Here is a 23,203-nt window from a genome sequence, read left to right as displayed (position 1 = left end):
AAGACATTACAGAAAAACATAAAATACAGTAGGTAAAATGTTAATACATAATACAAATACATAGTCACTATTATGTGTTAAAATCTATAAATCATAAATGAAAAAATACAATAGAAAAGCAGGCAAAGGACATGAACAGGTAAATGATAACGAAAAATGCTCTACTTCAATCATGACGGGTTTTTTTGTGACAGAGTCTCGCTCTATGGCCCTGGCTAGAGTGCAGTGGCATCATCATAGCTCACAGCAACCTCAAACTCCTGGGCTCAGGGGATCCTCCTGCCTCAGCCTCCCAACTGGCTGGGACTACAGGCATGCGCCAGCACGCCCGGCTAATTTTTTCTACTTTTAATAGAGACGGGGGTCTCGCTCTTGCTCAGTCTGGTCTCAAACTCCTGAGTTCAAACAATCCGCCTGCCTCGGCCTCCCAGAGTGCTAGGATTACAGGCGTGAGCCACTGGACCTGACCTAGTCATAAGTTCTTAAATGTAAGTTTAAATAAGATGTTTTAACAAATCAAAACTGATCATTCCTTAGCCTGGTGCGACTGTGGGGAACCAGGCCCTCTCGGGCAACACGGCCAGACAGCAATTTGTGCAACTTTTCAATGAGCAGGTGGCCTGGCAGTGCAGGCTGTAGGAAGTGAGCGACTTGCGCAAGGCTGAGAGTGTTGGTAGCAGCACTGAAACACCGTTAAGTGAAAGCTCTCTAAATGTGCATTAATGAGGACAGGTTCAATAAATTACAGTCCTTCCGTGCAGTGGGATAGTTCTAGGTAGCCACTATTCTAAAGAATGAGGTAGGTCAACAGACAAGTAAAGATGTTCCATAATTTGTCATCAGGTGACTTACAAACAGTAATATACATTAATAGAATGAGCTCAGTGTTTTTACATGATACAATGTATATACATAGCTTAGAAGGATATGCATGTGTTTTTCTCTAAGGAGTGAAAATACAGAGCATTCAGCTTTTAACCTCATGTGTTCTTTAAGCTTGTATTACACCTACAATCAAGCAAAGATTTTCAAGCCCGTAAGAGCTGCGTGCTTCCTCCCCAGTGTTGCAAAGGGCCTCCCCAAAGTCGAGAAGCCAGGTACCATTTGCGGCGTGGGAAGACAAGTACACACAAGGCAGCTGGTAAGTATGCTGTGTAAACCCCCCAAAAGAACTCCCTGAAATGGGTGCAAAATATTCTCACACAGTGATCCTATCACAATGCACAACCCACACCACAACGTGAGTGTGCTAACATTCGACACTGATTCACCCAGGCCCTACCAAGGAGATCCATGCATCAGCCCTGCGCTGTCTTTACTGGCCACTGCGGGGTCTCTCCGCAAGTCCCCACTAGTCACACGAAGCCAGGTGGCCAGTTGGCTCGAGAGCCCCGTGGCAATCCGCTGGCCCCGATGGCCCCGGAGCTCCGGCACCGTCATTCACCTCCAAGAAAGAGTCGGTCTCTTTGGAAGAAGCGGATTTCTGCTTGTGGCCGACTTCTGCACAGTCTGGGTTCTTTTTCCTGTGTTTATTCTTCAGTCTCCTCTTGTATGTCTGATATGCTAGGTGTCAAAATATACAGTCTTAAAAATCACTTTAGCAAACAGTGCAATCTGGGGACGCTGTGGACCTGTCAATACTTTGGGGATCTGTTTGCTGTGTATCATACACGTATAAACACACGGGAGAAAGAGGAGGGGGGAGAGAGACCTATGAACAGAATGATGCGGCGTGTGGGACGCGCTTTCTGTCCTATGACACTGATTCACCAGGTTGCTGACGGCGCATTGATTCGCTCGGTCAGCAGATCCCACGGGTCCCCACCATGAGTCGGGCGTCCCCAGGGCCTGGGAGGAGCCAGACATGACGCTTCCCTCACAGCCTGACCACGACAGGGAAGAGAAACGGGAACCTAAAACCAGGAGCTTGACTCCGCTAGGATTTCTCTCATCTCACGGGAAAATTAAACCCCAAGTATTTCTGACATTGTTACACAGATTGTTATATCTGTAATCAGTATGTAATCAGTTACACATCGGCAATCACTGACCGCACTCGGAGCCTGTTCTCTGACAACAGTAAAACTTTACAATGGCCCAAGATTAAAATATGTATGTGTATGTATACACACGTTTTTTTTCTTTTCTGTTTTTTTTTTTTTGGCTCTGTGAGCAGGATTTGAATACACATTTTTTTTAAACTTATCTTCTGTGAACCTTCATAATGATTGACTCCAAAATAATATATATTTGGCTGTATGAATAGGTAAAATATATATATGTATATATGTATAGTATTTCAATATTTGTATATGTATTATACTTGGAAAATATTTCGCAGCCATTCAGCACAAGTCTTAGTTATGGAAACACCGCAATGACTTGGCATTTGGGAAACCTCAAGGCTTTTAAGGAGACATAAATAAATGCTTAAGTTTGGTAAAGCACTGTCATTTTTGAGATCAGCGATTACTCACGGAGACCTTGTCTTAACATGTCCTGAAATCTAAGTTCTGATAATGCGCTGGTTTTTGTGAAGCACAATTGTTTATAATTATGAATATAAGCTCGCTTTCAGATTTCGAAAAAATATTTCTCTGTGAAACTCTCCCTTGTGTCCAAGTATCCTGTGTGTGTGTGTGTACTTTATCGTGTCCGGAAATGTCAGGCTAAAAACATACCCCAGGGGCAGCACGTGCAAGTGTGGGTTGGAAAACAGTCGGCAAGCGGGGCTGAGCAACTGTCAGTGGCGTCTGCCCCAGGGAAGGTCACCCACCTGCAACAATGAGAAATCCGTCCAGCAGCTGGAAGAGCCCGTAGGCCAGCGGGAAGCTGTACATCTGGACCAAGTGCTCCGTGCTGAAAGACAGCTGCAGCATGGTGACGCACAGCTGGATATTTTGAGCTCCAGTCTCTAAGGAAATTGTCCTGCACCTACCAGGGAAAAATTTTGCAAGAGTTACATACTGGCGATGAGAACTATTCTTCAGTTTTCTCATAGGTATGACTACAAACATGAGCTGTGAAGCTTTTAGGCCACTAAAAAGGTCTACACTCATTCGATAGTTATTTGCCAAGTGCCTACTCTCTAGGGAGTCTTCTGAGAGGCACTGTGGAGCAGGACTTAGCAAACCCTGCCCTAGGAATCCAGGTAAAAAGGCAGGACACACACACAGGAAAGGTTCAGCAACAACACGAGGCAGAGTATGATCAAGGGCCAGGGAGATGCGTAGAAATTCAGGAAATGTCAGGAATGGTTAGAGAAGGCTTCACAGAGGAGGAGTGAGATTAAAGGACGGAAAGAGTGGAAGAGGCATTTAATGTAGGGGACAAACGATAGAAATTGAAGTTCCAGGGACCAGGGACCATTGCATATACTGTAAGCCAAGCTGCACGGAGTGGAGGGTTGGAGGAGGTGAGAATGGAAAGTTGAGTTAGAGACATGAAACAGTGAAAACTAAACAACACTTGAAAACAAACACACAAAAACCCTAAATGAAAACCAAATGTATAAAATGGTTGCCTTTGGTGAAAAGGTGTAGTAATAATTTTTTTCTATTTTTACTTTTCTATATTTTATTGGTTTTCTGATTGCAGAAAATCAAATAAACCTCGCAAAGGAGAAAGAGAGGAAGAAGAAGGGAAACATGGGCAGGACCGTGGGGCCTGGGCTAAGCGAGTTCACCTGTTTCCGGTTTATAAAGGGAGCCTGCGGGGTTTTATCCTGGGAAGAGAAGAGACAGGAGAAGGGTTTCAGAAGGCAAACCAGCATCTGTGTGCAAGCTGGACTAGAATGCGGAGGTAACAAGCGTGTGTCATGTGGGGTAAAAACACCGTCAATGGTACAGGACAAGCTCATGTTTTGTTTCTACTTACCCTATTGCTTGCTACACTTTACTCAAACTATCCTCATTTCTTTCAGATTATGCTACAAAGCTGGAACTCACACCGGGACCACGGACAAGGCAAATGCAACATCTCAGCCCTGATCTCTGTCAGGCCATCAGGTATGAAAAGACAAGATTGTTGACCGTGTCTTGCCACAGGAGAACTTTCTCTCCAAATCCACTTATATTTCAATCACGTAACAGTCTGTGTTCCTATTGGTTCGTTTTGGAAATAAACCCAGGTTCAAATCCTAACTCCCCATTTTCTAGCTCTATGAACTTGGTCAAGTCACTTAACTCGTCGGAAGGGTTTGCTCATCAGCAGAGTGAGGACCGGTGACAGTACCCACCTCTCGGGGTTGTAGTAAAAAGTAAATGAGATAGACTGGGCGGAGACTTACCCAGCGCTTGGTACAATCCTAGATGTCCCCCAAGTGGGTTGGAAGTAGCATAAAGCCAATTAAAAATTCCCAACCTCCACCTTTGGAATTCAACTGCATAGTTTAGTTTTCTTTAATAATTCTTTTCTGATTTTAAACATACTACATACTTATTGAAAAACTTAGATAATATAACAAAGATATATTAAGGAGCTAAAATTAATCTCATTACTGAAAATTAAACGCTGTGATCATATGGTGTATTTCTTCCAGTATTTTTCCATGCATAGAATTCTTTTTGCTTGCTTCTACCGAGTGGGAATAAAAATACATACCCTTTTCTATTCTTTTTTAGCTGAAATTTATCTCTTGTTTTCCAAAATCAAAAAAATGGATGCATCTTATCTATCACATGGATACATCACAAATTAAATATATCCCTAGTGTTAGATATTTAAATTGTTTCCATTTTTATATTTATAAGTAACACTGCAATTATCCTCTTAACATAGCAGTATTTGTGTGCGTATCTGATCATGCTGGCTTCAGAACAGATTTTTAAAATTAAACTTACTGAGTTAACTATAAATATTTACAAGGCTATTGGTAACAACACTAAATTGCCTTCCAGAAGGTTTATACCAATTTTTGTCTCCTCTGTCACTGTGTGGTAATGCCCACCTCATGACAGACATGCCAACATGCAGTATTGTCACTTTTAATATTTCACAGTTTACAAATCACACGCCCCCAATTGTAATGATAATATTTAAGACAAATTCCTATCTTGATTCTCAAGTTGGTCTCCTTTCTCTACCTGCCTCTTGTCACCAGCAATTTTAAAAAATTTGGCACCAACAATGGATAAGGACCTAATTAATCCCTTGAAACTTGCTCGCGCCCTGGAATGATCTCTGTGCTTGATGAAACAATCTCATTCCTCCTGTTGAATTATTGGACTAGGAAGAGAAATGTGTCCAAATCTCAACAAGTGGTATTAACACTAACCAACTGCTGACTGCACGCATTGCAGCTTCCCATCCATGTGGCCTTTGGTTTGCAGAAGAATGACCGTGATCTTTCCACCCGCTTTCCGGTTAGCTGTTCTGTTCCCCGCACGCGTAAGTCCAAACTCTCCAGGTCTCCAACACAGCCGCGGCAAAGCCCCCCGCACAGTGTGTTTAATCCGCCCTTCTCAGAAAAGGTCATGGATGATCGAACCGTACCTTTGCCAAGACTGGTGGGTGAAGAGTGCCAGCAGAAAGCCCGTGGCGTGGCCGATCAGGGGAAAGACACAGCTGATGGTCAGAAGGGTGACATCCGAGTTCCAGGACCCCTTGGCCAGCACCACACCCGCGACGGCGACCACCACCAGGAGGACGCCCCCAGCCACGGCGCCAATCTAAAGCAGACCAACAAAATGAGCACGTGCAAACACCACGGGGTTTCCTGCTCTACGATGCAGAGTCCATCAAGGCTCTAAAATGCTTGGAACCTAGAAATCTTAGAACAAACGGGGCACTTAGAGACGACTGAATCCGATTTCATGTTATAGAGGAGAAACCTGAGTTCCAAAGTGGTCGAGTGACTTGGCTACACTAGAAATCAGTGGAATTCGACAGATATAAATCCTCTTATTTTATGATCCGTATCTTCTCTCTTCAAGTAGAGGATTTGGCCAGAGGACTGGGCGATAGAGTTTTTCATAGATACGACAAAATTGTGAAGTAAGTGGGATCTGAGGATAAGCTTCCAACACCCCTACACTCCTCCAAGACCTCTCACTGGGAACCTGTCGCCTGAGGTCTACACTGCCTGACCACCCACTTACTTGCTCACTTCTCCTCCCTCCAACCACCAGCGGCTTCCTGCTGCTCTGAGCCCTGCCCTTCTCACCCCCAGAGGGAATTCACCCTTCCTCATTAGACAATCCGAGCTCATGTTCATGTGATGTGAGAAATACCAACAGAGACCTCTATCCGCTCCCCAACGGATACTGTCTCTTACTTTTGTTGTTTAACAAGAACAGAAACAAAAAAATCAACAAACAACAAAAATCCCAATAGTTAGAGTTTTAGATCAAATAGGAAGGACGCCTGGCCTAGGATACGTTGAGAAAATCAGGGTCGTGGCAAGCTCCCCCTCAGACCATGCAAACAGCAGACTGTGCACTCAGTTACGGCATCCACCTTGATTTGGAATGATTCAGGATGTGAAGGAAGGTGGCCAAGAGGAACTAAAGAAAACGACAAACAGGCCGGGCGCAGTGGCTCACGCCTGTAATCCTAGCACTCTGGGAGGCCGAGGCGGGAGGATCGCTCGAAGTCAGGAGTTCGAGACCAGCCTGAGCAAAAGCAAGACTCCGTCTCTACTAAAAATAGAAAGAAATGATTTGGACAGCTAAAACTATATATATATATATATATATATATATGTATATAAAAATTAGCCGGGCATGGTGGCGCATGCCTGTAGTCCCAGCTACTCGGGAGGCTGAGGCAGGAGGATCGCTTGAGCCCAGGAGTTTGAGGTTGCTGTGAGCTAGGCTGATGCCACAGCACTCTAGCCCAGGCAACAGAGCAAGACTCCGTTTCAAAAAAAAAAAAAAACAAATGAACAAGATACCCTAATGCACCGGAGATGTGCTCTAGGGGTCGTTTTCACTGTGCAAATACAGGGACGGACCAGGCCTCTGCCCAACAGAAAGGTGCCAACCCACAAGGAAGCCTCTGAATACAAAATCCTCTCTTCCTCTTTGGACGATAAAAATATTTGAAAGTTTAAAATTCATGAAGAGCAAATGAGCAAAACTGGTTTGTTCAGACAATGTGTCAGATCTAAAATTAAAACAGGACTAAGAACAGAGAATGAAGTTATATTAAAATAAAGACTAAATTAGCCTGTTTTTTTACTAAGGTGCTGTAGAATATTTATGCATATAATAAAATATTTTTGCCACAAATACTATGAAAGAGCCAAAGGAAAGGGGTTTTAAATCTGCTCTTTGCAGTAAAAGAGGAACACAGAAAATTCATCTGGTGTCTCCACTGACCCTGACAGACTAATAGAGGATCTAGAAACACCAAAATTAGGATTTTTGTTGTTGTTGCTAGTTTTAAGAGAAGTGATGGAAGATAAAGTGCTTGAAAAGTGAGAAGTTTTCGTGATCGTACTCTCTCCTCTTTGCTTTATAAAAAAAGACATAAGCAAACACTGCCACATTGGAAATTTTCTCCTATTGAAATAACCAGAATAAACATGGAAATGAGGGGACTTTATTCCATGAGGACAGCTGAACAGAAGACTGAAAATCAGGTGTGCAGGGTCAAGGTTAGAGTGATTCAAATGCAACCCAAATTCACCGCATCGTGCCTTCCTCCGGTTCTCCGTGCCCGCAGAGCTGTCTGCTTATAAACCCCTCTTCCCTTTACCGTATTGGAACAGCGCTGGGGCTGCTCGGCCTTGTGGAAACCGGGAAGGCAGCGTCCCATCCCATGGAGCCAAACAGCAAGAGTTCAAACCGAGCCAACCACAAACCCCAAGCTCAAATTAACTGAGATTTACTTGCCGAACCTCCAAATAACCCCAAATGTTTTTTTCTTTATAAATGTAAAATATAACTAAACTATCCTTCAACTCTTCCTGAAAGCACATAACTGTGATCTTAGATCCTTTAAAATGACACATAATTGGAAAAATGGAAAACACCCCAGGAGACTGACATCATGGTTGAGAAAGCCTCCTCGTCAGGGATTTTTAAAAGCCATTTAACAAGAACATTTGTTTGTTTCTCCGGCAGACAAAACCCTGCACGAGGAGGTAGGAGGTTCCGGGCACCTTCATTCCATAGCTGGACCTCTCAACGCTTTCCGCATGATCTCATTTAAACAATTTCACTCGGCCGGGCGCGGTGGCTCACACCTGTCATCCTAGCACTCTGGGGGGCCGAGGCGGGAGGATTGCTCGAGGTCAGGAGTTCGAGACCAGCCTGAGCAAGAGCGAGACCCCGTCTCTACTAAAAATAGAAAAATTAGCCGGGCATGGTGGTGCATGCCTGTAGTCCCAGCTACTCGGGAGGCTGAGGTAGGAGGATCACTTGAGCCCAGGAGTTGGAGGTTGCTGTGAGCAAGGCTGACGCCAAGGCACTCTACTCAGGGCAATGGAGTGAGACTCGATCTCAAAAAAAAAAAATGAAAAAAACTAATCAATATTACTCACGTGGTCAGCAGCCTAGCTCACGTGTACAAACTACAACTTTAGAGGTGCCCCCAGGAATGCGTCCGCAAGGCCTCCCTTGCCCCTACTTTTCTAAAAAACCAGCCATATTCCGGAACACCGGGGCTCCACGTCACGCCGGCTTGAACAGCTTTCGCCCTGACGGTGCCTGGGTGAGGCCTGGGAAGGGACAGGCCCTGGGCTCTGCTGTCCACGCACAGGGCTTAGCTTTTCTGTCACTAAATTGAGTCCCATGTTTTCCAGGCTGCCATAGCCTGGGTGTGTGGGCCTGTGGGCGTGACAGAGGAGGCTCAGAGGAGTGGAATTAATACAAGAGCTGGACCCAAAACCGAGGGACACGTAAGGAAGATTGCTGGGCATGGGGCTGTATTTGAGCAGCTTGTTTATTCCAGCCGTGGCCCACTTCTGTCCTTCAAGTCTCTGAGCCTGTGCCAACAGGGCCGTGGAGTTGCTCACCTTCAGAATGATTTTGGACTGCTTGGGCCACCTGTAATTCACGTAGACACCGAAGGCCACAGGAATGGTCAGGCACACGAGGGTAATTCCTACAGAGGAGAAAGATCCATCAGCCGGCCTCCCCTCTCACCGTAACTGCCAGTCCTTCTCAGCAATTTCTATCTCAGTTGGATAACAGCTTTAACCAAAGCTGCATTTTATTTCTGCATCCACCTCCAACAATAGAAATTTTTTTAAATCTTGGAAAGAGTCTTCGAAGGGCGTATGACAGTAATGCCGGCCACCGTCCCTGGGCCACCATTGCTCTTGCAGAATCCCTCGGGCAATCACATGGAACTTTAAAGACAACCAGATACGTAAGGACTAGAGAACGAGAGGACCGTTTTAAGTTCATGGGATTCTTTGGTGGCCATGTGTGAGTGCCACCCTCTACAGCCACAGCTATTATTTCCGTTTGAGGCCAATGGGTCATTTGCTTCCAAAGTAAAGAGTATCTATTACAGACATAGAAATAGCATTTGTTATACTACCAAAGCAATTTCTCCTAGCCAGGTAACCCAAAATGGGTTTAAAAAATGCCTTTTTAATTAGCACAAGTGAATAAAGGCATTGACGGCAGCCTCAGTAGGGCAGAGGTGACTGCCCACCTGTCGGCAGGATCCAAACGCTGCCATTTCCCAGTAGGAAACGCCTACAATATTGGCTCCAAAGTTATACGAGTTGTTTACAACGTTTTGAGTTTTAATCGTTTATGAGTGCCTTTCAGAACATATGATCAAAACAGCATATATTAAATAACTTACTGATCAGAAAAAGTTGCACATAACATCATGGTTTCTAAATTTAGATTTCATTCAAATTTTACAAATTCAATGGTCTCCAGCTGTTACCAGCAGATGGCTCTATCTATGGTTTTCAACTATGGGCCTTGGGTTGTAAACCCTCAAGGTGCTGGCTTGAGACTCTAGATTGACACTTTATAACAATCATAGTTTCCACCACTTCTCCAAAGACTCTGGCGCAACTAGAAGAGGCAGATCATTCCACCACATGGCTCTTCCAAGCCGAGTAAGTCCACAGAGAGCTTCAGGAAAAGGGCAAGGTTTAATGAGAAATCACACTCAGGAGAAGAGAGAATGACAGAGACATGGGTATGGTTGTGACAGGCGGATGAGCTTTAATCACCAGGAAGAATCATTCACGTTCAGCCTAAGAGAAAATCAAGGCTCACAGGCAGGGTGAAAGGTGAAGTCATGAGAACTAAGGTCTAATTACAGCCACAAGATCCAGTTAACTTTGGATCAAAAAGAGTCGAATTGCTTTATAGTTTATATAAGGGTTTGGTTAATTTTTTTAAGTAAGTTCTCTGACTTTGTTTTCAAAAGTGAACTGTTGTAGGGGTCAAGAGCTTGGCCTTTACAAGCAGATGCCGGGTTAGAATTCTAGCTCTGTGCTAACTAGCTGCAGGATCTTGGTCAAGTTACTTTAACCTCTCTAAGCCTGAAAATCTAGGGAATTGAACCAGTAATAGAATCTATACTGTAGGGTTATTTAGTGAATTAAATTATATAGCACCCCAAAAATCCCTGGGCAAAGAGATATGTAATGAACAACAGCTATCCCTGTTGGTACTCCGTTCCCCGAGCCCGGTACAGACCGATGTTCTGATACGGAATGGTGAGGCTCTGCTGCAGATTCCAAGACCAGGTGTAGAGGCAAAGGCAGAGTGGCATCATTCCCAGGGCAGCCACCGTGGAACAGGTTGTCATACTGATGCTGAAAGGAAAATTAAGATGAATCTTAGGAGGAAGAGTTGGAAATTAAGAATTTAGTCTTTACCAAAAGCAACTCCTGGGACGCCAGTTCTTAGAGATTACATGGGGTAAGCTCCTTGGAGCTTGCGTCTCTTGTATTATTCAAAAGGCGATGGCTGTATTTTTGCTCTAGGAAGATATTTCCGGCAGTCCTTGTCATCTGTTAACTCATATTTATTTAAGCATCTACTTGCCCTAAGCATTCTGATAGGTGCTACAGGATTCTTGTTTTTTTTCCTTTTTTTTTTTTTTTTTTTTTTGAAACAGTCTTACTCTGTTGCCCGGGCTAGAGTGCCGTGGCATCAGCCTAGCTCACAGCAACCTCAAACTCCTGGGCTCAAGCAATCCTCCTGCCTCAGCCTCCGAGTAGCTGGGACTACAGGCACACACCACCATGCCCGGCTAATTTAATTTTTTCTATGTTTAGTAGAGATGGGGGTCTCGCTCTCGCTCAGGCTGGTCTCAAACTCCTAACCTCAAGCGATCCTCTTGCCTTAGCCCCCCAGAGTGCTGGATTACAGGCGTGAGCCACCGCACCCAGCCAGGATTCTTTTCTTATACAACTTTTTTATTGAGATATAATTCACAGACCATAAAATTGATCATTTAAAATTGTACAAAATTTTAGCAGTTTTTAGCACAGTCACAAGATTGTGCAAAAACAGCACTATTTCCAAAATATTTTCATCACCCCAAAAAGAAACCCAATCTCCATTAGCAGTCACTCCTCATTCCTCCTCCCCCCAACCCTTGGCAACCATGAATGTACTTTCTGTTCTTCTAGGATTACCTGTTCTAGACATCTCATATGAATAGAATCATACAATATGTGGCCCTTTTTTTGTGTGTCCAGCTTCTCTCACTTAGCAAAATGTTTTCAAGTTTCATTCCTTTTGTGTCCTTATTCTGTTAACATAGTGTATTACATTGATTTTTCTGTATACCGAACCAACCTTGCATTTTGGGATAAATCCCATTTGTTCATGGTGTACAATCCTTTTTTATGTTGCTAGATTCAGTTTGGTAGTATTTTGTTGAGGATTTTTGCATGTATATTCATAAGGGATATTGGTCTGTAGTTTTCTTTTCTTGTGATGTCTTTGTCTAGGTTTGGCACCAGAGGGATTGGATTAGGGCAAGTTCAAATGCCACAAAGCTGGTTAAGCACCTCCCCAATGTGAAGTGTTGTTAAGTATCCGTCAAGAAGGCCGGGCACACGGTAGCTCATGCCTGTAATCCTAGCACTCTGGGAGGCCGAGGCGGGTGGATCGTTCGAGGTCAGGAGTTCGAGACCAGCCTGAGCAAGAGCAAGACCCCCGTCTCTATTAAAAATAGAAAGAAATTATCTGGCCAACTAAAAATATATATATAGAAAAAAATTAGCCGGGCATGGTGGCACATGCCTGTAGTCCCAGCTACTCGGGAGGCTGAGGCAGGAGAATTGCTTGAACCCAGGAGTTTGAGGTTGCTGTGAGCTAGGCTGACGCCGCAGCACTCACTCTAACCCGGGCAACAGAGCGAGACTCTGTCTCAAAAAAAAAAAAAAAAATAGTTTAAAAAACAAAGAAGTCAAGTGGAGATGAGCTGGGAGGTTCTAGTTCATGAAAGCTAAGAAAAGAGAGCTCCCAGATGAAGGCTAAATGCTAACAAAAGATCAAGGAGGATGAGAACCCAACAAGTAGATTTAGGACCCTTCAACCTACCCCCAGTTTTGGGCGCCTTCCACCCCCAATCTATTCTTTCCATCGCTCTCTCCCACTCCCAACGCCCAAGCTCAAGCTGTCTTTTGTATCTCTCTGGCTGATGGAACCAGTGAAACAATGCATGAATAAAGTTAGAGGAAATAAGACAAATGGAAGTGAGATACCCTTCAGACCAATGAAACATTTTCTCTTTCAATTGCTGGAAAAAGTTGCACAATCTGTTTAAGCACATCCACGCTGTCTGCAGACACGGTGCGCCATCTGTGTTCACGGCATGCATGACTGACAGACAGAGAGGCCGGCCACCCTCCTGCTCCACCAAGGAGAGGAAAGAGACCTTCCGTAGGTCTCAGGTCTAGTGCAGAGATGACGAGCGTCCTCCAGCACTTAACTGGGCCTTCAGTCACCTGTCATGCGTCCTCAGAGTATATGTCACCAACATTTCCATCTCATCACCCTGCCTACAGGCGCACACCTGTAGTCCCAGCTACTCTGGAGGCTGAGGCAGGAGGATCACCCGAGCCCAGAAGTTTGAGGTTGCAGTGAGCTGTGATTGCGTTCCTGCACTCAAGCCCGGGCAATAGAGTGAGACCTTGTCAAAAAAAAGAAAGAAAGAAAGAAAACAACGTGTCTGTGATTACTTTATTGTCTGCCAGAAGATTGTTTATATTCTTGGCAAAGCAGCCTCTATTTTACTTCAATGATATTACAAATACTCCTGCGCCCTCCTTCACTGCTGCTGAAAATGGCGTGCCCTGGAAGGAGTTTGGCACTGTCTGGCAAAATAAGCAACGCCGCTTCTGGGATACGGAATCCCTCGCCCTCTGGACACACTATTCTCGACATTACCTCATGAACGACACACACTGAACCCTGCGTGAGTGCCTGTGTGCCTGTCCCTCTGTGCCAGGCCTCGCTGTCCTCTGTGTCTCTAGGACCTGGGGTGGCCTCTTGCTGCAGCACGTTGGAGGAGCTCATTAGCTACATATTGAATAAATGTACAAATCGAAGAATGAACCAGTGTGTCAATACCCTGATGCTATGAAAACGTCCTCTCTGTCTTCCTCACGTGTAATATATCTGCAGGTGAACCTTGGTAAAATCTTGGTGAAGTGACCCCCTGACACTTAATGCAAACAGTAGACAACCCCCATGGCGATCCAGAAAAACAGAGACTTTCTATAAAATCATGCTCTTTCAAGGACAAAAATGACTAAAATTTTAAGAAGCAAATATTTAGCTAATTGGTACCCCTTTCAGAAATCCAAACTTTGGGCAGGTGCAGTGGCTCATGCCTGTAATCTTAACACTTTGGGAGGCCGAGGTGGGAGGATCGCTTGAGGCCAGGAGTTCAAGACCAGCCTGAGCAACATAGTGAGACACCATCTCTACAAAAAATTTCAAAAAAATTAGCCAGGCATGGTGGTGCACACCTGTAGTCCCAGCTACTCGGGAGGCTGAGGCAGGAGGATCACCTGAGCCCAGGAGTTTGAGGTTGCAGTGAGCTGTGATTGCACCACTGCACTCCAGCACAGGCAATAGAGTGAGACCTTGTCAAAAAAAAAAAAAAAAAAAAAGAACGAAAGACTTCCAGACTTAAAAAATTTACAAGTATTTGTATATACCCCTTTTCTTTTAAGCAGTCCATATATTTCATGCTTGTTTGTTCAATGAACACGATTTTTTCTTTCATTATTTTTTCTTTTTAAAGGAACCAGACAATATACTTTACAACTTGGTTGCTTTTCTTCCACTTAATCTATCACACACATCCTCTCAGATCAATACATTTAAACTCAGTCTTTTAAAGAACTGCAGAGTACGCCGTAATCTAAATACACCATGATTTCTTCGGTCACTTCATTAATGATAGATAAGTTGCTTTTAGTTCTTTGCCATTACAAATAATGTTATAGCAAACATTCTAGTACATATTTCACTTGAGATGATTCTTTTATTTCTGTAGATTCACCAAAGTGGAATCACTATGTAAAAGTCTGTACTTTTCATTTTCATGGATACTGCCAGATTACTTTCCAGAGAGATTGCTGCATTTCACAGTCTTGCCCACTGTGGATGTGATCAATCCCTTTAAATTCTCATGACAGCATTCAAAAATGTATCTTGCTCTCATTTTATTACACTCTTGATTTTCTATGAGGTTGCTCTTTCTTCCATGTTTAGTGACCTCTTCTTTGTCCTCTAAACAGTCTTGCTTGTCTGACTTACGCTTCTCAATCTGTAGTTCTTTCAAAATTATACATATCCTCATGCATAATGCAAATATCTTTGCCAAGCTTAGTGTATATCTTTGACTTTGCGTATGACTTTGGCCATAATTAACATTCATATAGTCAAAGCTGGTTTTTTAAATGGCATCTGAGTATCTTGTCTTGTTAAAGATCCCTCCCCATCCTGAGGCACGTGTGTCAATATCATTTACTAAATAAACCATTTTCCACTAAACTGAATTTTATCATACATTAAATGTCCAGGTGTATTCAAAATACTTTCTGGACAGCCAACTGAGCGTTGACAAAGTCAACAAAAACATACACCGGGAAAAGAACACGCTTTTTAATAAATGGTGCTGAGAAAATTGGACAGCCACGTGCAGAAGAATGAAGCTGGATCCCTTCCTCTTACCATGCACAAACATCAACTCAAGATGGATAAAAGACTTAAATGTAAGACCTGAAACTATAAAAATACTAGAAGAAAACCTAGGGAAAACTCTTCTCGACATTGGTCCAGGCAAGGAATTCATGACTGAGACCTCAAAAGCACAAGCAACAAAAACAAAAACAGACAAATGGGACTATATTAAACCAAAAAGCTTCTGTGCAGCAAAAGACCAAAAATACCAGCAGAGTGAACAGACAACCTGCAGAATGGGAGAAAACATTTGCAAACGATGCATCCGACAGGGGACTAATATCCAGAATTTATAAGGAACTCAAAAAACTCAACAACAACAAAATAAACCCATTAAAAAGTGGGCAACGGACATGAACAGACATTTCTCAAAAGACATACAAATGGCCAACAAGCATATGAAAAAATGCTCCACATCACTAATCATCAGAGAAATTCAAATAAAAACCACAATGAGATATCATCTTACACCAGTCAGGATAGCTATGATCAAAAAGAAAAAAAAAATAACAGATGCTGGGAAGGATGCAGAGAAAAAAGGACGCCTATACACTATTGATGGGAATCTAAATCAGCACAACCTGTGTGGAAACAGTATGGAGCTTGCTGAAAGAACTAAAAATAGAACTACCATTTGATCCAGCAATCCCACTACTGGGTATCTGGCCCAAAGGAAAAGAAATCATTATATCAAAAGGATGCCTGTACTGGTATGTTTATCACAGCACTATTCACAATAGCAAAGATATGGAATCAACCTAAGTGTCCATCAACATCTGACTGCATTAAGAAAATTTTGTTGATATACACACAACGGAATACTATTCAGCCATTAAAAAAAAAAAAGAATGAAATCATGTCTTTTGCAGCAACATGAATGGAATGGGAGGTCATTATCTTAAGTGAAACAGCTCAGAAACAGAAAGTCAAATATCACGTGTTCTCACCTGTAAGCGGTAACTAAGCAATGTGTGTACACATGGACACAGAGTGTGGAGTCATGGACCCTGGAGACTCAGAAGGATGGGAGGGTGGAAAGGGGGTGGGGGGATGAGAAAATACTTAATGGGTACAGTGTACTTTGTTTGTTTGTTTTGTTTTGTTTTGTGTTTTGAATGCACATTATTTGGGTGATGGAGACACTAAAAGCCCAAACTTCACCACTGCGCAGTATATCCACATAACAAGATGCACTTGTAGCTCCTAAATTTATAAAAATAAAAATTAATATATAAATTTTTAAAAAATATTTTCTTGAAGCTCTTCTCTAGCCCATTGCTGAATACCTTTCTTTTTTCTTGAACAAATGCCAGCCTGTTTGAATGACGGTGTTTTCGTAGCGTGTTTTCCTACACAGCGGGGCAAATACCTTCACATAAATTTTCCTTTCCTAATTTTTCTTAGTAATTCTTGCATACATTTTATTCCTATGAAATCTAAAACTATTTTATCCTATTAAGAATGTTTAGTTTAAGCAAAGACTTCTGCCTGGCTAGAGGGTGGCCTAAAAGACGAAAAGCAGTGGCCACGGCCCTCAAACCTCTGTATCTGTGAAGAGGGTGCCTGGGAAGCTTTTCCAAATTCTTAGCCTATGACAGTGCCACATTCTGTGGCTCTCCGCGTTACCAAACCCTGAAAGGAATTCTGTGTTACATCACTGTAATCTTGAACTTCTGGAGAACTAGCACAGCACTTCCCCACGGTATGGCTTTCTCCGAAACAGCAGAAAGGTAAGATTCATGATTATGGGAAGCAGGTGTGAGATTTAGATCAGACTAATCCTACATCCTTGACTGCCTAGGTTATTGTTTCCATCCTTGGCACAGGTTTTAAGCCCAGGATCCTCACGATAACGGTCAAGGATGGCGACAGATGATCCTGGTACTCTGCCAACTGCTCTAAATGCCAACAAAGCAGCACACGGTGAACGTGTGTCAGTGCAGCAGAAAGTCACACCTTTTATTTTCTGCCATGAAATTCCGCTGTGTCATGAGCAGAGGACGTGGCTGACTGGATCTCGTGGCTGCTCACATACAGGAAGATCGTCGGCAAAATCTAACTTCAACATAACAAGATTCCACTTGCACGAAGAAGAATGGCATCATCGTCTCCAAACTATCACGGAGAATAGGGAGACAGATAGAGCAAGTCCGGACAAACAGGTAAATCCTGAACCCTCCCTTTAAAAAGAGAAATTACATATATGTGCATTACATTAAAATGCACTGTCAATAATATTTTGCAATTGGGGTTTAAATTATTCAAATGTTCTTTTAATTTCAAATCCATAAAATCAGGAACTCTGACTCTCCAAACTATGAAAGTACCTACTTGCTTCCCCACTGAAAGAAATGAAAAATTATCTGGCTAAACAGATGGACATGAGGTGTCTGTAAGTTCATGTCAGTAGAGTTGACCCTAGAAAAGAGTTCAAGGCCCGATTTCCATCCCAAAATATAAATGTTACTCTTGTCTGCTGCCTCCCAATAATAATGAGTATTTACTGAGCACGATGTGCTAGGTGCTGTGCCTCATGATGTATATACTCCTTCTCTTTTCCTCTATGCGTTAACTCTATGTGTAGGTATTATTGCCATTTTATAGCCAATGAAACTAAGCTACGGAGACTCACAGAAGCTTACATAGAGTCACATGGATTCAACCTCATTTCTGTCTCCAAATCCTTAAACACACAGAACCTTCAGTTCTCCACAAGGACGTCAGGCAGGCTTGAAGAAACTGAAGTCTTACTTCCAGGGTCTCGGCTGAAGGACCCAGACCTTCTATCTAAAGTTCAAAGGTCAAAGTTGGCCTCGGAACTTCCTAGGCTCTACCACCGTCAGTGTCAGAGTCCTTACTCTGCAGCTCAGGATGCAGATACACCCTTAGGGAAGAACGAACCTCATCTGTATCAACAGTTGTCAAACTAACGGCGGTGGGAGCTGTCCTGAGTTGCCCTAATAAATGGCGTGCATTTCAGGAGTACTTGTGTAATAGGCACAGGCGATCAGAAACTTCCATTCGGGCATTCATTCACATTTGCTGAGTGCCTACCCCTGCCAGGGGGACTCTGAGCACACAGAAATGGCCAAGCCCTCAGGGAGCGTGCAGATGTAGTTGGTGAGGCAGGTGAGTAGCCCAGCTAATGCAGCGCCTTCCGATAGATGGAAAGAAAGAGCCACATATTTGGCATTGCGGGCACAGAGAGGAGAGGCATCTCCGTGGAATGGTTTCAGGAGACAGAACTGGGGTCGGGGGAGGGGGACACTTGGACTTCACAATTTGCTTTGCTTTTCTTATAGTCACAACATACTTAATACCTAACCTAAGACCCACTCGTGAGTATGTATTCACGAGAATTGAAAGCAGAGACTCAAAAAGATATTAGTACATCCATGTTCATAACAACGTCACTCACAACAGCCAACAGGTAGAAACAACCCAAGTGTGTACTGATGGATGAATAGATAAAATGTGATATGCACGTACAATGGCATATTATTCAGCCTTAAACAGAAAGGAAATTCTGATACACACTACATACAACACAGATGAACTTTGAAGACCTTACGCTAAATTAAATAATCCACACACAAAAGAACGAACAGTTTATGATTTCACTTAGATGAGACACCTAGAGCAGTCAGATTCGTGGAGGCAGAAAGCTGAATGTTGGTTGCCGGGTCCTGGGTGGGGAGGGGGCAGTTAGGGTTTGATGAGAACAGAGTTCCAGTGTGGGAAGATGACAAAGCCCTGGAGATGGGTGCTGGTGACAGCTGCACAACAGTGTCCATGTACTTAATGTGCACTTCGTCTGGTTACAATGACCGACGAAAGAAACTGAAGAGGACACAAGCAGATGGAAGAACATCCCATGCTCGCGCATTGGAAGAATTAATATTGTTAAAATGACCATATTGCTCAAATCTATATATGGATTCGATGTGATCCCTATCAAAATACCAAGGACATTTTTCACGGAGACAGAAAAAAATCCTGAAATTCATATGGAACTAAAAAAGAAGCCAAATAGCCAAAGCAATCCTAAACAAAAAGAACAAAGCGGGAGGCATCACACTGCGTGACTTCAAAGTATATTACAAGGGCAGGCGCCGTGGCTCACGCCTGCAATCATGGCACTCTGAGAGGCCGAGGCGGGAGGATCGCTTGAGGTCAGGTGTTCAAGACCAGCCTGAGCAAGAATGAGACTTATCTCTACAAAAAAAATAGAAAAATTAGCCAGGCATGGTGGTGCATGCCTGTAATCCCAGCTACTCGGAAGGCTGAGGCAGGAAGATCGCTCAAGCCCAGAAGTTTGAGGTTGCTGTGAGCTATGATGATACCACGGCACTCTAGCCTAGGAGAGAGAGTGAGACTCTGTCTCAAAAAAAAAAAAAAAAAAAAAAAAGATTTTGTTGGTAATTGTGAAGAAATGTAATGAACTTGAATATTGTTTTACACAACAATAGGGAATTTTTTCTCCTATTTGAAATTTTTACTGAGAACTAAGATTTTGTTACTTTTAGATCGATAAGCTTTTAAAAATTTAATATATAGCCCCCACTTTAAAATTTCATTTCCTACAGTGTATGCTTTTCTTGGTTTTTGTTTTATTTTGTTTGTGAGACTCAAAATTTAAAAAGAAAAGGGGAAAAGTAGATAATATTTATTGCATATCTAGTATATGCTTGGCATACTATATGTATACATGTGCGTGTATTTTTTTCCTCCTTAAAATGTAGTCTTGGCCGGGCGCGGTGGCTCACGCCTGTAATCCTAGCACTCTGGGAGGCCGAGGCGGGTGGATCGCTCAAGGTCAGGAGTTCGAGACCAGCCTGAGCGAGACCCCGTCTCTACTAAAAATAGAAAGACATTATATGGACAACTAAAAATCTATATAGAAAAAATTAGCCGGGCATGGTGGCGCATGCCTGTAGTCCCAGCTACTCGGGAGGCTGAGGCAGTAGGATCGCTTAAGCCGAGGAGTCTGAGGTTGCTGTGAGCTAAGCTGACGCCACGGCACTCACTCTAGCCTGGGCAACAGAGTGAGACTCTGTCTCAACCAAAAAAAAAAAAAAAAGTAGTCTTATGAGAAACAGAGGAAATGAGGCTTAGATAGGTTAAATAATTTGACCAAAGTTAAAATCTAATTATAGAGAGGGGTTGGCAAAGGGAAGTAAAATTAGCTTTATCTTTCATAGACTTCGTATTACAATATTGACTAATAAGAGACAAAGGTAATAAATGTTCTCTTTCCCAGAACAGAAGTGTTTGAGAACACTGTTTAAAGATTTATGCTTCTACTCAAAACAGAAGATCTAGCTGTGTTGCTAAATGTCATAGGAAAAAAGTGCCTAAATTACAGACTGATGTAAAACAGATGTGGATTCAAGTGTGAGCCCTTGCCATACTCATTTGTAGCATCTGGCAAGCTTTGCAACCAAACTGAATCACAGTGTTCTCAGCTACAAAATTCAGAGTCATCAAAGGTCACTTGCAAGGTCATTATGAGAGCAAAGAAGAAAATATGCATGAGAACATCTATCCCATGCCCATCAGGGCACTTAATAAATGTTAGTTTCTTTTTTCTTTCCGAAAACTTTCAGGTTCTGGAATTTATTACTGGTAGGTAAACTGCATGCAAAGAATATTTATCATTTCCCAATTATGTGAATAATCAACATTACCGAATTCGAATTAGCAATTCATTCGAATGCACTGGAATTGGTGGTAAGATACAAAATTCATCAAGTGTTTTTTTTTTTGTAAATCTCTCCTAAGTGGATAACTGAAAGACATTGACATATGAAAGTGAATTCCTAGTCTGCATGGCGTGAGCCCATTAAAATCTACAGGTGAAATACGTTCCGTAGGCTAACACTCAGCACAGGCAGGAAACTGGAGACCCAAACCTGCAGCCGACCCTCACGGATGTCAACTCCCAGCTCAGTCATCACCTCTGACTCGTTCACGTGTCGTATAGTAAATCTCAACTAACTGACATACACACGAAATACAGATTGACGTTTATACGCAGTTCTGGACTGGGCAGGAGGCGAAAAAGTGTGTTCACAAGTAAGCAGAGAACCTGGACAGACCATTGTTTTTAGCTCTTTCTTTTCTCCAATGCTGGCCCCTCTATTCTATCCTCAAATGCTCTTTTTTCCCCCCCATCAAAATCTGTACTCCAAAAACTATGTGATTAATTCGTCCTCATTAAAGTGTCAGTGAATGATGAAGCTTAATGTCTCCCAGGGGTACTTATCTACCATAATTGGGAACAAGGTCACTGGCTTACTGAAAGGAATGCGAGTCTAGTGATGAAGGTTAAGCATCTGCAAAGCAACAAGAACGAACAATTTTAGTCGCAGGAGCCATCATGTTGGTCCCCAAGTCAAACCAACAGGCCACCACTGGCTCTTAAAGCAGGATCTGTCTATCAGACACCCCTAACGCTCCTTCCCCCAGACCCCAAAATACTTATTTCATCAAGTGTGTACTTGGGCAACACTTCCTGATGAGAGCTACGAGGGCTTCGTCCTGTTACGCCGCGCTGCTACCAAGCCACGACCCCTTACGGCCCCGTGTGTCTGAGAACGGGCTCCTGCTTGCGAAGGGCCATTGGTGAGGGGGAGACCTGCCTCCCCTATCACACAGGGACCGACTCCCACTCCTCAGAGCAGCCTTGCTAATAAAGCAAAGGAGGAACACAGCACAGTGAATTTTGAGCTCAGAACAGAAAGTCCTCCCATGGCTGAACAAGTCTCCATACTGTTTGGGATGTTTCCACCAAAAGATTGGAAGCATTTTTAAACCAAGTGTCAGTTATTCCCCCCCAGGCCGGGACGTGGGAAAATGAGCTTCCCCCGCCTGACACGCCTAACGTACCTGAGATCCATATCGCCATCGACCCAGAAGGTGAAAATGTTAGAGATGGTGCCCCCGGGGCAGCAGCCCATGATGAGAACAGCGATGGCCTGCACTGGCTTCAGGGCGAAGCTGATGGCCAGGAGATAGGCCGTGAGAGGCATGAGCCCAAACTGGCAGAGCAGCCCCACGGCAATGCCCCAGGGCCTCCTGATGTGCAGCCACAGCTTCCGGACCTCCACGGAGCAGCCCAAGGAGAACATGAGCAGCGCCATCATCACGGCGGACACCACCGTGAAAACAAGTTCGAGGCTCCCGTGAGCCTGCGGGTGCCCTGGCAGCTCCTCCTCCGAAGTGTTGGCAGGGCAGGCTGAGCCGCTGGAACAGTTCGCTCTCATCTCCTCATCTCCCCAAGGCAGCGTGGCAAGTGAACATCAGCAGTCATGGCCGGGCAGGTCTATCCAGCCACATTTTGTAATAATGCAACGAAGTCACACGTGAAGAATCATTCCAATAGCTATTGGCCAGCCGGCTGATTCATCCAAATCTCATCGATTTATTCACGAGCGGCATTATAGAAAGTAATTACCACGCGCATGAAACATAATAAACTGTAAGTAAGGCTTGCTACGTCTGTTCTCACTCACCACGGAGTATTTACATGAAGTGAGACAAGCAAACTTATTGTCAAGTGGAGTGACCGGGGCTATGTCGTCAGCATCACATTGTGTTCCAGGAAAGTGGGTTGGATGCCAAGACATAATTTCTCCAAATTCAGTAGGGATTTTAAAGAGCCAGGATGCGATGCTAACTCCGGAAAAAAAAACACGGGCAGCTGAGCCAAAGCCACGCCTCGCAGCATTAGCAAAGCATTTGTTGGAAATATTAAAGCGAAAGATGGCCGGGTAAGGAAATGTCAGGAGGGACTGAAACTAATTTCAGGAGAGCTTCGGAATGAGTCTCAGTTTTTCTTCTTTCTATTCTTCTTAGAATTCCTGTCTAAAGGCAACAATTAAACACCTGTAAGAATATGATATTCAGCACCTAATTATGTCTCATGAAATGTGGAAACTCAATTCTTCACCCAAATACATGCAAGGAAGCTGCCGGTTTCCTTTGGAGGTTGGAGTCGGCTCGGAGACCCCCAGCCCTGGGCCTCCAAGGGAATTCTGGGAATTCTGCAGGGGGCTGCAGTGAGGTGCAAG

At 43.6% G+C, this 23,203-nt stretch overlaps 1 protein-coding gene across 1 annotated transcript; it reads right to left on the bottom strand.

Moving 5' to 3' along the window:
- Positions 1-1,351: 1,351 nt before the first annotated feature.
- Positions 1,352-22,396, bottom strand: SLC10A6 (solute carrier family 10 member 6). Its single transcript, XM_069485594.1, has 6 exons — positions 22,020-22,396; positions 10,617-10,735; positions 8,960-9,048; positions 5,494-5,669; positions 2,777-2,934; positions 1,352-1,563 (listed from the first exon to the last, which is right to left on the bottom strand). The coding sequence occupies exons 1-6, from the start codon at positions 22,394-22,396 to the stop codon at positions 1,352-1,354; spliced, it is 1,131 nt and encodes a 376-aa protein (XP_069341695.1).
- Positions 22,397-23,203: the final 807 nt, after the last annotated feature.

Source organism: Eulemur rufifrons, chromosome 13 (genome assembly GCF_041146395.1).
Source record: "Eulemur rufifrons isolate Redbay chromosome 13, OSU_ERuf_1, whole genome shotgun sequence".
NCBI lineage: Eukaryota > Metazoa > Chordata > Mammalia > Primates > Lemuridae > Eulemur > Eulemur rufifrons.
This window is presented reverse-complemented; position numbering and strand designations above follow the sequence as displayed.